Genomic DNA, 14,836 nt, shown 5'->3' with positions numbered 1-14,836 from the left:
TGATATGAAAGCTGATTCTGATACATGAACGGTAAGAATTCATCTGGTTTTACTGAGGAAGGCCCTGTGCCCTGTGACTTGCACCTACTGCCACCCCTCAGGCTCAGACCCTAGTTTTACCTGATTTGTTCACTCAACTGAGGCATGGTGCATGAAGGCAAGCCCTCTCCCCTCCCTGTGTGAGGGTTGTTCGGTGCCTATGACACTGCTTGGCTCATGGACCATTGAACTTTGCACCATTGATCCTTCAGTGAAGACACAAATTCCATTCAGGAAAAAAGAAAGCACCTTCGAATTCCTAGACCGGCGACTGAAGTTCTCCTTGGCGACTTCCTAGCAGTGATCAAAGTTCAAAGAAAATTTATTATTAAAGTACATATGTACATATCAGAAAGTACATATTAAAGTATATGCCACCATATGCTACCCTGAGATTTATGTTCTTGTGGGCATTCATAGTAAGCAGAAGAAACTCAACAGAATCAAAGAAAGACCACACCCAAAAGAATGGGGAAAACACCAATGTGCAAAGGACAATAAACTGTGCAAATACAAAAACAAAAAAAAAGCAATAAGTATTGAGATCATGAGATGAAAAGCCCTTGAAAGTGAGTCCAGAGGTTGTGGGAAGAGTTCAAAGATGGGGCACGTGAACTTGAGTGAAGTTATCCCCTCTGGTTCAAGAGCCTGACAGCTGATGGATAATAATTGTTACTGAACCCAGGGGAGTGGGTCCTCAGACATGGTTGGCCCCTCCCCCCCAGGGTGCCAAGGTAGCATAGCAGTTAGTGTGACACTGTAACAGCTCGGCCTTGGAGTTTGGAGTTCAAATCTGGCATCCTCTGTAAGGAGTTTGTCCTCTTTCCCATGGAATGTGTGGATTTCCTCCAGGCACTTTGGTTTCCTGCAGTCCAAAGACTTTGTAGGTTAATTTATAATTGTAAGTTGTCCTGTGATTCGGATAAAATCAGCAGATGCGGGCGGTGCACAAGGACTGAGTTTGGGCTGTGGACTTTCCTCGAAGCTGATGGAGGATGTTTTCGACATTCTGAGACGTGGTTATTATTGGCATGGACTAGTTTATATCGGTCTCCTTCAGTTTTTCTGTGCTTTCTTTCTTATTACGGATTGGCGGGTTGGGGAGGGGTTGGGTGTTTGTTATTACTGACGTTTGTTGTGTGGGAGGAGATCGGGGTTTGATGTTTCAGCTGCTGTGTCTGGGTAGGTAATCTGTTAGTTTTTGTGCGAGGGAGAGTTTGGAGGGTTACTGGTTTGATGTTTTAGCTGCTGTGTCTGGGTAGGTAATCTGTTAGTTTTGGTGTGAGGGAGAGGTTGGGGGGAGTAGGGTTTGGGTTTGTGAGTTTTGATTCTTTTTCTTTTTCGTGCAGGGGGGGACCTCAATGATTTCCATCGATTCACTTTATTTTATGGCTATCTGGAGAAGATGAATCTCAGAGTTGTATTCTGTGTACATACTTTGATAGTAAAGTGAACCTGTGAAGGGCTGGGAGGTCCTATTCCGTGCTGTGTCTTTAAATAAATATAAAAATATTAAATAAGAGGCAGATTGGCTGTTCTTCAGCAGGCCAACTGATGTTTGCTTTGCAGGCCCGGCAGTGGTTAATTCAATAACGCACAGATGGGGGCAAAAGGATAACACAACTACAATGGGTGAGTTTTCATTTGGTTGCTTTGCCAGAGCAGTGTGTACAACTGAAATGAGGTTAGTGTGGGCCTGGTAAGTGTTTCCCTTAGAGCAGAAATGCATGTGTCACCTGCTTAGGTAGGTCATCCACCAGCTCTGGGAGTGCCTGCTGAACCAACCATAGGCCACTGAAAATGTTGAAGTGGCATTTTGGCACCCTGATGTTGGAGATCACGACCTCATGGTTTGCCTAGCAATGATGATAGCTGGTTTTGTGTACACATCAGAGACTTGTCACCTAGGAACATACCACTGCAAAATTCTCTGAATCCACTGACTGAACAAACAAACCTCTTCTAGGCCAGCGCCTTGAGAGCAAAAGCTGTAATGAAACTCCTGTCAATCCTGAATGACACACCATATTGTTTATGAACCCAACACTAAATTCCTGGCAAGTGCTTAGCAGGAGGACCGAGGAAACACTTCAAGAATATTCACAAACCTTCTTAACAAAATATACCATCTTCATCAATGGAGCCATAGAATCGGACAGCACAAAAACAGGCTCGTTGGCCTAACCTGTGCATAGCAACCAAGATTTCCATCTAACTCAGTCCCATTTACTTGTGTTTGGCCCATATCCTTCTAAAACTTTCTTATCCACATATCTCCCTTTAATTTTATTTATTGATTGAGATACAGCATGGAACAGGCCCTTCTGGTGCTTCGAGACCCACTACCCAGCAATCCATCGATTTAAAGGTAGGTTTAAAGGTCCCTCATTGAAGTTTTAAGATAATCAAGGCAGATGTGTAAAGATGTTTCAAAATCACTTTCAGTATATGATTGATGGCATCAATATTATAAAACTGTCTATTTTATTGTAATCACCACTGTTTAGTGTGGTTTGAACAGCATTGCATGCAAAGCATTGTAGCTGAAGATGCATTCAGCACACTCCAAGCTAGAGACAGATTCGTTTTTTAAATGAGTATTTGGCCTAATCTGACCAACAGAGGGTGCAACTTCTCACAAATCCAGGTTGGGAAAATCTTAGCAAGAACTGCAGTCCTTGAAGTAAATCATCAGCCTATATCCCCGTTTGGATACTTTGCATCAGAAAACTGAGCTCACATCCAGGGCTTTTATTTAGTTTTCATTCTCCATTATTATGAGCTTTCCTCTTCCATAACTCGTCAGTGGCTGCAGCTTGTCACCAAATCCCCTCGTCAGAGCGATTGGACAGTTCCATTTTTGAAGTCTGCCACTGCCTTAGCGATGGGAAATAAATTAGAAGAAAGAAGACTAAAGGAATTGAAAGTAAGTTAAAATGGTTTGAAATGAATAGAAGGCATTTGGCTGAGTCTGAATGGTTTAGCATCAGAATTCTGTGCACTGCACAATCTAGTATCAATGCAAGACCAGATATAGTTGAAAATCAGGATCTTCACATGAATAGTAGAGGCTGTGATTTTTGTTTCTGTGCTTGCTGCATCTAATGTACCAACATGTCAAAGACCCTGACTGTGGCATCCTGTATCAGACCTTTCAAAGATCTGGAAGATTTGCTTCCAGTAAGGTCCTGAGGTGGCTGAGGACCTTTGTATGTATGTGTTGGTAACTAGGCCAATTTGCCCTCATAGCCAATGGGTGTATGCCAGTGATGATTAGTATACACACATGGCCTGTTAAACTTTTCTTCTTAGCCTGCTCAAAGCCTTCTATCATAAACCGGACACTTCAAGCCAAGTCCCTTCATCAGCCACAATGAGTGTGCCCAGCTGAAACGTCAGCTGCTTATTCTGCTCCATAGAGGCTGCCTGACTTGCTGAGATCCTCCACCATTTTATGTGTGTTGCTCAAGATTTCCGGCATCTGCAGCATCTCTTGTCTTTGTTATCAACTGTGTGTGTGTGGGGGGGGATTAAAGGGAAAGCACTGGCATCCACATCCACCTGCTCCAAGCAGTTTCCTCGGAGAAAAACTGGTGGTTCACATGGATTGTATCTGTCACAACTTACAGTGATCCAGAGCAATGTTGCAAGCTTTGCCTGAGGTGTCAAACAAAAATCACAAGTCTTTAAGCAAAACTGAATGCTTCAAGAATGGTAGATCTGGAAGGAACACTTTGTTCCACTCTGAGTGCATTTGTTGTGAATATTTTTGTGGGGATCATGTAGGTGGGGAACAGCAGGCAGTGGGAAAGGCAAAGTGAGGAAGGAAAGACGGGGGGCAATAAATGTGGGAAAGAGAGAGGGAGTGGGGAGATAGAATAGAGCTTTACCGGTCACAAGATAGGCCAGTTGCTCCATTGGGCCCGTTCTGCTGTTCATGACGGTCATGGCTGTTACAGTCCCAGCCTCAGCACCACTTTCCAGCTCTCTCCCCACACTCTTGGTTCGCTTGTACTTCAAATGCCTGTTGACCTCTGCCTTGATTATGTTCAAAGACTCCACCTCTTCATCACATTGGGGTAGCAAATTCCAAAGGGTCAAGAGTCTGTGATACAATAAATTCTAATTGTACCAGGACACCAGAAGACAAGAAGGAGTAGGTCCCATTACTCGAGACGATCATGCTGATATGTTGAAATACTTCCTGCCAGATCCCCATGATGCTCAATTCTCCGGTCGTTTATCTATACTCACTTCTGATAGGCTAGCTTCCACAACCCTCCAAATTCCAAGTATTCATTACCACCTGCCAGAAGGAATTTCTACATACCTCAGTTTTAAATGACTGGTCTCATTTAAGTGTGTCCCCCTTGTTTAAGACCTGTGAAAACATATCAATATCTACACTCTCAATCCCCTTAGAATCTTATTCTGAACTCCAAAGAATCCGGACCCAACCTGTTCGTCCTCTCATAATGGGACAATTCTCTCAAGCCAGGAAATATCCTGGAGAACCTCCTCTGGACTGCTTCCAGTGCTATTATACTCATTGTTAAATACAGTAAAGGGTCTAAAACGCTACATAATACTCCAAGTATGGCCTCACCAACATACTGTGCAATTGCAATAAAACTTACCTATTTCTAAACACCAAACTATTTACGATAAAGGCAGATATGCCAAGTACTTGTTGCACTTTCCTGCTAGTTTTTGTGAATCACACACAAAGTGCTGGAGGAACTCAACAAGTCAGGCTGCATCTATGGAGGGGAATAAACAATCGATGTTTTGGGCCAAGATCCTTCGGCAGCACTGGAAAGGAAAGGGGGCAGAAGCCAGAATAAGAATGTGGGGAGGGGGGAGGAGTAAAAGCTAGCAGGTGAGAGGACAAGGAAGTTGAGAGCATCAGAGATCACAAAGGAGGAGCAGTGAGAGGGAGGCCTCACTGAACTGCTTGCGAAGAGAGAATTTACTGTTCTTCGGGCTAGGTATACGTCGAGGAGATTTTGCAGTGGAGGAGCAAGTCATAGACAGAAGAGATTCTGCACATGCTGGAAATCTTGAGGAACACATAGAAAATGCTGGAAGATCTCAGCAAATCAGGCAGCATCAATGGAATAGAGTAAACAATAGATGTTTTGTGATTCATACACAGGTTTGAAATGGGAGACTCCTTATCATTGTGAGGTTAAAAAAGAGTTTGGGTGCTTTATGGCTCTTTTTCGGTGAGCTGCAGTCGCCAATAGAAAGAATGGAGGTGTAAGCAGATTCAGATATTTCTGCTTCATTTCATTTTAAATATTTTTTATTAATTATTATTGAGGATTAACAAAAAAGATACATTAAGTCAATATGTCATTATATACAATAAAGAATTAAACTAGCAAATAACTAATTTATAAAGCTGAGCAATATATCAATAATAAGAAGAAAAAATAAAGTGTTAAGAATATTTTTTTTTGCAAAAAAAGGAACCCCTACTAACTAATAATAACCCTACTAACTGAAAAAAAAAACAAAAAAAAACCATTGGGAGCACAACCCCAGAGGTATACATCACACAAGCTTCCAAATAAAATATCAATCTGCCAACTCAAATCCACTTAAAGAAAAATCGGAAGGAAACCATATTAATTAAGTTAAATCAGATGTTAGTAGCGGGTGAATGAACCCCACCTTTTCTCAAAATCAAATCAAGGATCAAAAGTTCGACTTCTGATTCTCTCCAAACTAAGACATAGCATCACCTGAGAAAACCATTGTATCAAAGTAGGAGCAGAAGCATTTTTCCATTTCAAGAAAATAGTCCTTCTGGCCAATGCTGTAACAAATGCAATTACATGTTGGTCTGATGGAGAAATACCATGAATATATTGAGGATTTATACCAAATAAAACTGCCAATTTATTAGGTTGTAAATTAATTTTTAAAACTTTAGAAATTGTAGAGAAAATAGACTTCCAAAAATGTTTCAATACAGAACAGGACCAAAACATATGTGTCACTGTGGCTGTCTCAGTTTTACATCAGTCACACTGACTATCAACATTAGGAAACATTTTAGACAGTCTCTCCTTTGTCAGATAGTAACGATGTACAATTTTAAATTGAATTAAAGAGTGATTGGCACAAATCGAAGAAGTATTGACCAACTTCAAAATCTGCAACCAATCTCCTGTTATCAGGGTCATGTTAAACTCTCTCTCCCAAACTTGCTTAATCTTAAGTGAGGGATAATTGTGCTGTTGTAACAATAAATTATAAATTTTCCCAATAAAACCTTTCACAAAAGGATTCATTTTTAGAATAATATCTAACAGGTCAGAATCTTGTATATATAGAAAATTACTTAAGTATTTTTGTAAGAAGTGCCTGACCTGAAGATATTGTAGGAAATGTGAATATGAGAGAGAGTATGTAATTACTAATTTCTCAAAAGACATCAGTCGGCCATCTTGGAACAAATCCATCAAGGAATAAACCCCTTTATTCCTCCAAAGAAGAAAAGTAGAATCACTTAATGAACGTTGAAATAAACAATAATCATAAATTAAACTAAAAAGTTTAAATTTTTTAAGATTGAAAAAAATACGAAACTGGAACCAAATTTGTAATGATTGCTTAATCACAGGATATAAATTTAAATTAGTAATTTTGACCAGTTGTGCATTCAGAGAAGCTCCTAATAATGAGGTTAAGTGAAACTGTTTCACAGCATTCAATTCCAAGTCAGCCCATGGAGGTCATTCAACTTTATCAACCCAATAAAACCAAAAACACATATAACGTATATTAACTGCCCAATAATACATTCTTAAATTAGGCAAAGCAAGACCTCCTGCTTTTTTAATTTTTGTAAATGATATTTAGCAATTCTTGGTCTCTTATTATTCCAAACAAAAGATGAAATAATGGAGTCAACCTGATCAAAGAACTTCTTAGTTTTTAAAAAAATAGGGATATTCTGAAATGCATATGAAATTTTTGATGGAATCATCATTTTAACTGCATGAATCCGACCAACTAAGTGTAACTGGATTCCTTCTACAAAATAATTGCTTCAGATCATCAGCATAAAGGGAGATCTTACGAACAGTCCCATTTATAAGAATTCCATGAATATCTTTAGTTTCATGAAGTGCAATAGCCAAGGATTCCAACACCAAATTAAATAACAAAGGACTTAATGGACATCCTTGTCTCGTACCCCGTGAAAGCCGATAAAAAGATCTGCAATTATTAGTAATAACAGTAGCAATAGGGCTTTTATATATCATTCTAATCCACTTATTAAAGTTAATACCAAAGCCAAATTTCTCTAAAACGTTAAATAAGTATTTCCATTCAACTCTGTCAAATGAATTACAGTTTCAGCAATAGGAGCATCAAGAGCTTGTTGATCTTCAACAGAAATTTGAGGAAAATCGATCTTTTGTAAAAAGGCTTTCATTTTAGAAGAATCAGCTGGAAACTGAGATTTATAAAGTTCCATATAAAAGTCTTGAAAATTTTTATTGATATCTTCAAAATTGCATGCTAAACTACCATCTCCCTTATGAATTTTTATGAATTTTTAAAATTTAGCTCTAGCAACTTTTAATTGAGATGCTAATAGCTTATTATTTTTAACTCCAAACACATAAAATTGACTTTTCAATTTAAGCAAATCATTTTCAATAGGATAAGTTAATAATACATTATATTGTGATTGGAGTTCAACTATTTGTTTAAATAAATCAATATTAGAAGAGATTGCATAAATATTATGCAAGTCTTTAATTTGTTTAGAAATCTTTTCTAACTCTGCTTTTGTCTGTTTCTTAAGCTTAGCTGAATAGGAAATTATCTGACTGTGCAAATATGCTTTAAATGTGTCCCAAATAATCAGTTTCAATACATCTCCCGTGTTGTTAAAAAGAAAAAAAAATCATTTATATGAGTCTCAATAAATTTGACAAAGTGTGGACTTTGTAATAAATGTTCTGGAAAATGCCAGGGCAAATTTGCAATAACGACATCATTCAATTCAAAAGCTAAAGTTAAAAGTGCATGATCCGAAAGAGCTATAGCATCATATTCACATTTCTGGACTTTGGCCAAAAGTCGATGATCAACTATAAAGTAATCGATTCTTGAATATTTTTTGTGAACGTGTGCAAAAAAGAATAATCTCTATCATTAGGATGTAAATGTCTGCAAATTTCAACCAGGCCAAGATCAATTAGAAAATAGTTAATAAGTGATGCAGAACAACTCGGAAGCCACTGATTGGTTGAAATCTTGTCAATCAAAGGATTTAAACAAGTTAAAAATCATCACCCATTAACAACATATAATTATTTAAGTCCAGCAATAAAGCAAATACATTTTTAAAAAAGGATCATCTATAGTAGTTCCATATAGGTTAACCAGAACAATTTTTCTATTACAAATTGTTCCTTTACAATTAAAAATCTACCATTAATATCTGACACAATATCTTCTTGGATAAAAGAAATATTAGATTTAATAAAAATAGATACTCCCTTTGTTTTATTTTGGCAAGTAGCGTGAAATTGAAGGCCCTTTAACATTTTTAAAAATCTATTTTGATTGCCCATTTTGATATGTGTTCCTTGAACAAAAATTATATTGGGTTGGAATCGATTAATAATTTTAAAAGTCTTTCTTCTCTTAATAGGATGATTCCAACCATGTATGTTCCAACTTATAACATTTATCTGTTTAATTGCCATCAAAATTTTTTAAATTTTACTTAATATATAAATAAACGCATACCAGTGCAGGTTAACCAAAACCGGCAGTGATAAGTACAACCATACACAAAATATGCATGCTCCGGAGCTCCGTAATGGGAAAAAAATACCAAAAAAGAAACTAAAATTAATCTTATGATTAATCCTATTTATGCTTCAAAGTACATTTATTATCAAAGAATGTACAAATTATACATCCTTGAGCTTTGTCTACTTACAGGCAGCTGCGAAACTGAAAACCCAAAAAACCCCAATAAAAAAAAATAAAGATCACTCCCCAATTCGCAAAGAAAGAGGAAAGAAAAACACAAATCATGCAAACAAATGAACTGAGCAACAGCATTCCGAACCAAATTGAGTCCTCAGATCCAAATCCCTAGAGCAGCCCAAAGTAGGCCCAAGGCTTTGGTATCAGTTCATCATGTTAGTGGGGCAACTAGCCGCAAAGCACAGCAGCCAGGGGGCAGTCTCACAGCTTCAGCGTCATGGAAAGAGCGAGTGAAATCAACCCAACTCATGAAACCCCTTCTTCCCAGTTTATCTGGGCCGATATTAAAATTGTCCAAACAGCAGCTTGTACCTTGCATTAGGACCTGGGCTCTGCTATGGCAAATCACTGGGCCGCCAAGCCACAACAATTCACTTTGGGCCTAGATTTCACTGTCGAAGAAGCCATTCTCAACCTCACCAAATCGACTCGGCATTTAGAGCCATTGAAGCTTGCACCTGGGTTTGTTGGACGGGCATCAGAACTCCTCTGCCTCTGATTTGCTCACTCCAGCTCCACCTGCATTGACTTTGCAGCACACCAGTGTTGATCATCTCTCAAATTTGCTTCACCTTCACTCGCCTCATTATTGTTTGTGGTGATAGTTTACCACAATTTACTTTTTTCAAAAGTGTTATAAGTAATGTTTATAGTCGAATTTCTTGCCTTTCAAATGACCAGTGCGTTGTTGCATGCCTTCAGTAGCTCCATCTTAAACCCGAGTGGGTCAGCGTTAGAGTAGTCAGGCTTTGGCTCAACAGGCTTGGGCAGGCACAGAGACAGAGGATCTAAGTAAGATTCTAGCATGTTTTTATTTCTGTTAGTATGAGTAAAGAGGGGATGAAGGTATCTAGCTGAGGCTGAATACCTCACAGCTAGTGTGCTGAGAATGGGTCCGGAACGATGTTATGTTCTTTGTGTGATTGTTTATTAATTTCAACAGATGCTGCCTGACCAGCTGAGTTTCTCCAGCATTTTGTGTGTGTTACTAGTACTGAGCTAGTCTTCTACAATGGCAGATGCACTGTTACTGCTTCAATATATGCTAAAGGGAGCTGTGTGACACATCTGTAATTGGACAGTGGAAATTTAGATGTATGCTTGAGTTTATTGTCCTTATCGTGTCATGGACTATGAAGAGCAAGGCAATTGTATAAAGGGATCTCCAGAAAGGAAAGAAAAACATGAAGGATTTTTGCCCCATGTTTAGGACCACTCCAACCAATATGGAGGGGGGGGGGGGAGGAGGGGGAGGAGAAAGAGAGAGAGAGAGAGAGAGAGAGAGAGAGAGAGAGAGAGAGGAAAAAAGACTCTATGGGGATTGGATGCCACACACAGAAAGTGCTGGGGGCTTGATTGGTGAGGTAAACCTTTGGGGCACATTAGTGAGTATCTAAGGGAAAATAGGCTATATACTATGCTATGCTAATCATCTGGCCATTTTTGCTTTCAGTGAAGTATAATTATCAGTAGCATTACAGATTTATGTTCAAATAATTTTGGATTTAGATGAGAAGGGAGTAACTGCTACAGATGGGATATTAAAATTTTTACAATCAATTGGACAAAGTTATAGAAGTTGCTTCTCTGTTATGGAAGAGATTTAAAAAATCTATAATAAGCATTATGTAAGCCTTGTTTTAAGTAGGCACCAAGTGGTTGATTCACGTGTCGATTTGGAAATTCAGCCAGAATTCTAAATATTGAATGCAAGTATTTCAAATCACTATCTTTATTTATGTGTCATCATTTCTTCCTGCACTGTGTGTAGTTAAAAAAAGTTGGAGGATCAAGAAGGATATCACCAGATAGAAGGTGCAGAATATATGAAGAAAGAGGATAAACGATCAGGGCCAAGGGGAGTATTAGCATGCTCTCATGGGAAGACAATGGAGCTACTAGGCAGGTGGTCTTACATCGACAGTTAAGAAACAAAATCTTTAAGGAGATCCACATCTATCTGTGAAACAGCTGGTATGAACCAGCAGTTGGAAGTGCATAATGATCTGGAGGAGCTGTGGAAACTACAGCTGCAGATCAGACTTCAAATCCAATAACTCTTCCACTGTGTATCTGAGACCCAGCTGCTTTACTCTAGTCCAGGAATACATAACCTAGGCTTGCATCGGGGGCCAGAAGGAGCCAGAGATCTGGGGATCATGTCAAGTCCAGTTCTATATTAATCCATATCCTCATTTAAACTGCGGTATCCGTATGAGTACCAAGCTGTCATCATGCATTCAGTTTACTTCATCAGATATGAATGCTCCAACAAGAGTGGGCCAGTCAAGTGCTTGACCCTTACATCATCTGTTTTACACCTAGGGTGCTTTTATGAACTCATTGAATCAGAGACCCAAGACATATTGTCTCTGTCTGTGAGGAATTCAGCCTCCGGTAGATACCTCCATTCCCTCTTTAGCCCATATCATCATTTAAAATCCCACTAGTTTGACTTTCTTGGGTGTTGTCAGCCATGTTACTAAGAATTTAATGTTGATGTGCTTGAGGCAATGAGGGTAATTCCTATCCATGTCCACTGGGCGGGGGAGGGGGAGAGGGTGGGTTGAAATGGTCTTGAGAATTATGTCATGTTCCAAAAATCATTCTGCAAAAGTCACATCTATTTAGCACAATGCAAGTAATAAATTAAAAGTAAACGTAACTGATGATTAATTGACATTGGAGATCTAGAAAGAACATGACAGGATTCCCATAGAGTTTTTTTGCCTTTTGGCTCCTGTTGGTCTAATTTCCACAGATCCATCTTTGATTCCGTCCTCATATAATGGTCTATAGATGCTATTTTTCAGTGTACTTCTGGTGTTACTATTCATGAAGGCACAAGATAAAGAATGCAATAAATCTATTGTCTGAAAATTACACACTTCAGAGCAAATTTCCCATTTAACGCTGAAGCAGGCAGAATATATTATTGTTCCTCAATTTAGAAAAAAAATCATTGTTTCTTTCAAGCATCAATTTTTCCCTTGATGGAAAGACGTAGTTCACAAAGAGCACTCAGATATTCCTCATTATCATGGTCATACTCCAAGGCCTTCTCAAAATATTCAATCGCTTGAGCCCTGTTCCCATTCAGCTGATACAGTAACCCTTTGATTCCAAGGGCCTTACTATTAGTTGGCTCCTTGCAAAGTTGCCTGTCTGCCCACCTCTCCAAATTCATATGACATAGCTTGCGTTCCTTCGTGTCATTTTCAATTTCCAGTCCTTTCAGGAATGGTCTGATGGCATCAGATTCAGATTTTCTGCAGTGCAGTTCAAATTTCCCAGCATATAAACATATCTTCTGCATATTTTCTGGATGAATATTTTCTAGTTTCTGGAGATCACTGTAGATCTTCTTTGCCTTAGAATATTCATCCATTTTTGCACAGGTGTCTGCTAAATCCAGTTGTGACTTAATACTTGACCTTGGACGGTGTTCAGATGCCTTTGCAAAGTGATATTTGCATTGACTAAGCAACTCAGTTTTTTGTTGAAATTCTGGAGTTTGGGGATCATCACATAATGGATTGCTGAGCAGTTCAAGCAATTTGGTTTTGTAACACGTACCTAGTTGGTCATGCAAGATGCTAGCATGTGGAGAGATTCCTAAAGCTTTCTTCAACAACTCAATTGCTTTTTCCACAGCTTGCTCTTTTCGGTAAAATTTTGCAGCATATCGAAGAACTTTTGGAAAATCAGTTGTTTTCTGCAATGCTTGTTCAACTAATTTATTGGCTTCAATTTTTTGCTTGAACTCTTGCAGTTTTAGCGCCAACAGAACCATAGCCACGGAGTTATCTGGATCAAATTCCAGTACACGACGCAAATGCAGTACAGACCGTCTCCGTTCACGATTCTCTTTGGTTCCAGAAATTGCTTCCAACTGAAACAGTACAGTGGCATATCCCATGCTCCATTGCTCATTATCAGGATCTTCTTCCAGACCCTTCCCAAAACATTCCTTTGCCTCCTCATAGTATTCAGCAGCAGACCTCAGCAATGACCATCCCTTCTCCCCGTACACCTCGGGTATCATTGCTGAGTAGGGAGGGCCATCACTGAGCGGTTTACAGATCATCTCCAACTTGTTGAGATAGGACTGGGCCTCTGTCAGATGTCCCATGTGGTAATGCACCCAGGCAAAGTTTCCATAGGTGATGATGCTTCTTCTTTCAAAATCAACTTTGTAGTTCTCTCTCAGAATCTTCTCAGCTTCCTCCAAGTTATGAATCGCTTCTATATAGTTACCTTGCAAGCCATTCACAAAAGCAAGTTGGTTGTAGGACCTGACTTGGTAAGAAATCATACCTTTTTTATGAGCTAATCGAATTAAAAGCTCTTTCTCACGAGGATAATGAAGGCGAACAATCACCGCTCGTGGTTTATCAGTCGTAGACGAAAACCTCGCAACTCTGTGAGCACGGTCAATAACAGGTTTAGTTTGCAAACCTTCATCACCGAAAATTTCCCACAGTAATTTAGAGAAAAATTCAGTTAAATCACCGGACTCAACTCTTTCGGGAAACCCGATAATTCGCAAATTCTGTCTGCGAGATCGATTTTCGAGATCAGTAATTTTAAACTTGTACTGATCTACAGTTTTAAGAGTCGATTGTACCTTCTTATCCAACACTTCAATTGTACGTACTTTTTCAACAATTAATTTTTCAAGAGTCTCCAACTTATCTTCATGCCGCTGAATATCCAATGCCTGCGACTGAAGCTTAGTATCAAGCGATCTAACAACTCCTTCAAGTTCAGACATTTTCGTGGTAAGCTTGTTTTCCAAACTTGCCATTTTACTTTCCAAACTTGCCATTTTACTTTCCATCTTGCTTTCCAAACTTGCAAGTTTAGTGTCCAGAAGATTAGAAATTGCATCGATAGATAAAGGCTCCTTAGACGATTTCTTACTTGTAGCCATTTTAAGTTCGACAAAGTTAGATCAAATATAGTTTTAGGGAAAAAAAAGTCAATCGAAAATATCAACTCATTTGATTAAATTCGAAAAGATTTGATTAAAGGGTGATTATAGTTAAAAAAGTGAAGAGCGCCTAAAAGGCAGATGTTTACGTCGCCATCTTGAAAATCCACCAGCTTTTAATTCGATTAGCTCGTAAAAAAGGTATGATTTCCTACAATAACTTCAAATTTTGAATTGTTGAGGATTATTCTTATGAGGTTATGAGAGCCAGAATCGCTTTTAAACCAGTGATGGCAGAGATTTACTCGATTGGACTTAAACAAGCTTTAATGTATCCAGCGAAGCTTAGAATTACGCTGAACGACAACAGTCAGCAAATTTTTAACACTCCGGAAGAAGCGAAGAAATTTGCTGAAGAATTTCGATCTTCTACTGCAACTTGAACTATGTGTTATGTGGAAGATTTTTCGGAGAGAGGATATCTTTCTATTTTAAGTTTTAACCTATGAAGCTGGGTTATAACTTCTTATTTTGATCTACGGGTCTGGTTTTTTTTACTATCATCATTGTTTATAGATGTTCCTTTTAATTTTTATAATATCTTCTTTTTTTTTCTTTCTGTTTTGGTTATATACGTCTATATTTTGCAATAATGATTTACTTTTTTTTAAGATGTCGTTTCTTTTTCCCGTAAGATTCTGTTTTTTGTAAGCATTTATTTGTTTGCCTGTACTCAGAAATGGGACGAATGTTTTGGATTTTTGGTCTTTTTTTTAATATATATTGCACTGTTTATTACATCCCTTTTTTTTAATCTTATTTTGTCTTTTAACAGATTGC

General features: G+C 38.5%; 1 protein-coding gene across 1 annotated transcript; it reads right to left on the bottom strand.

The window, feature by feature from the left end:
* Positions 1-7,755: 7,755 nt before the first annotated feature.
* LOC132379528 (interferon-induced protein with tetratricopeptide repeats 5-like) lies at positions 7,756-14,836 on the bottom strand. Its single transcript, XM_059947511.1, has one exon. It carries the CDS (start codon positions 13,994-13,996, stop codon positions 12,035-12,037), a length of 1,962 nt encoding a protein of 653 aa, XP_059803494.1. The 5' UTR covers positions 13,997-14,836; the 3' UTR covers positions 7,756-12,034.

Source organism: Hypanus sabinus, chromosome 22 (genome assembly GCF_030144855.1).
Source record: "Hypanus sabinus isolate sHypSab1 chromosome 22, sHypSab1.hap1, whole genome shotgun sequence".
Taxonomy (NCBI): Eukaryota; Metazoa; Chordata; class Chondrichthyes; order Myliobatiformes; family Dasyatidae; genus Hypanus; species Hypanus sabinus.
The sequence above is the reverse complement of the archived record's forward strand: the minus strand, read 5'-3'. Positions and strand labels throughout refer to the sequence as shown.

What these genes read in the sequence shown, in the direction of transcription:
- LOC132379528 (XM_059947511.1), bottom strand. Translation starts at nt 13,996, where the DNA reads ATGGCTACAAGTAAGAAATCGTCTAAGGAGCCTTTATCTATCGATGCA.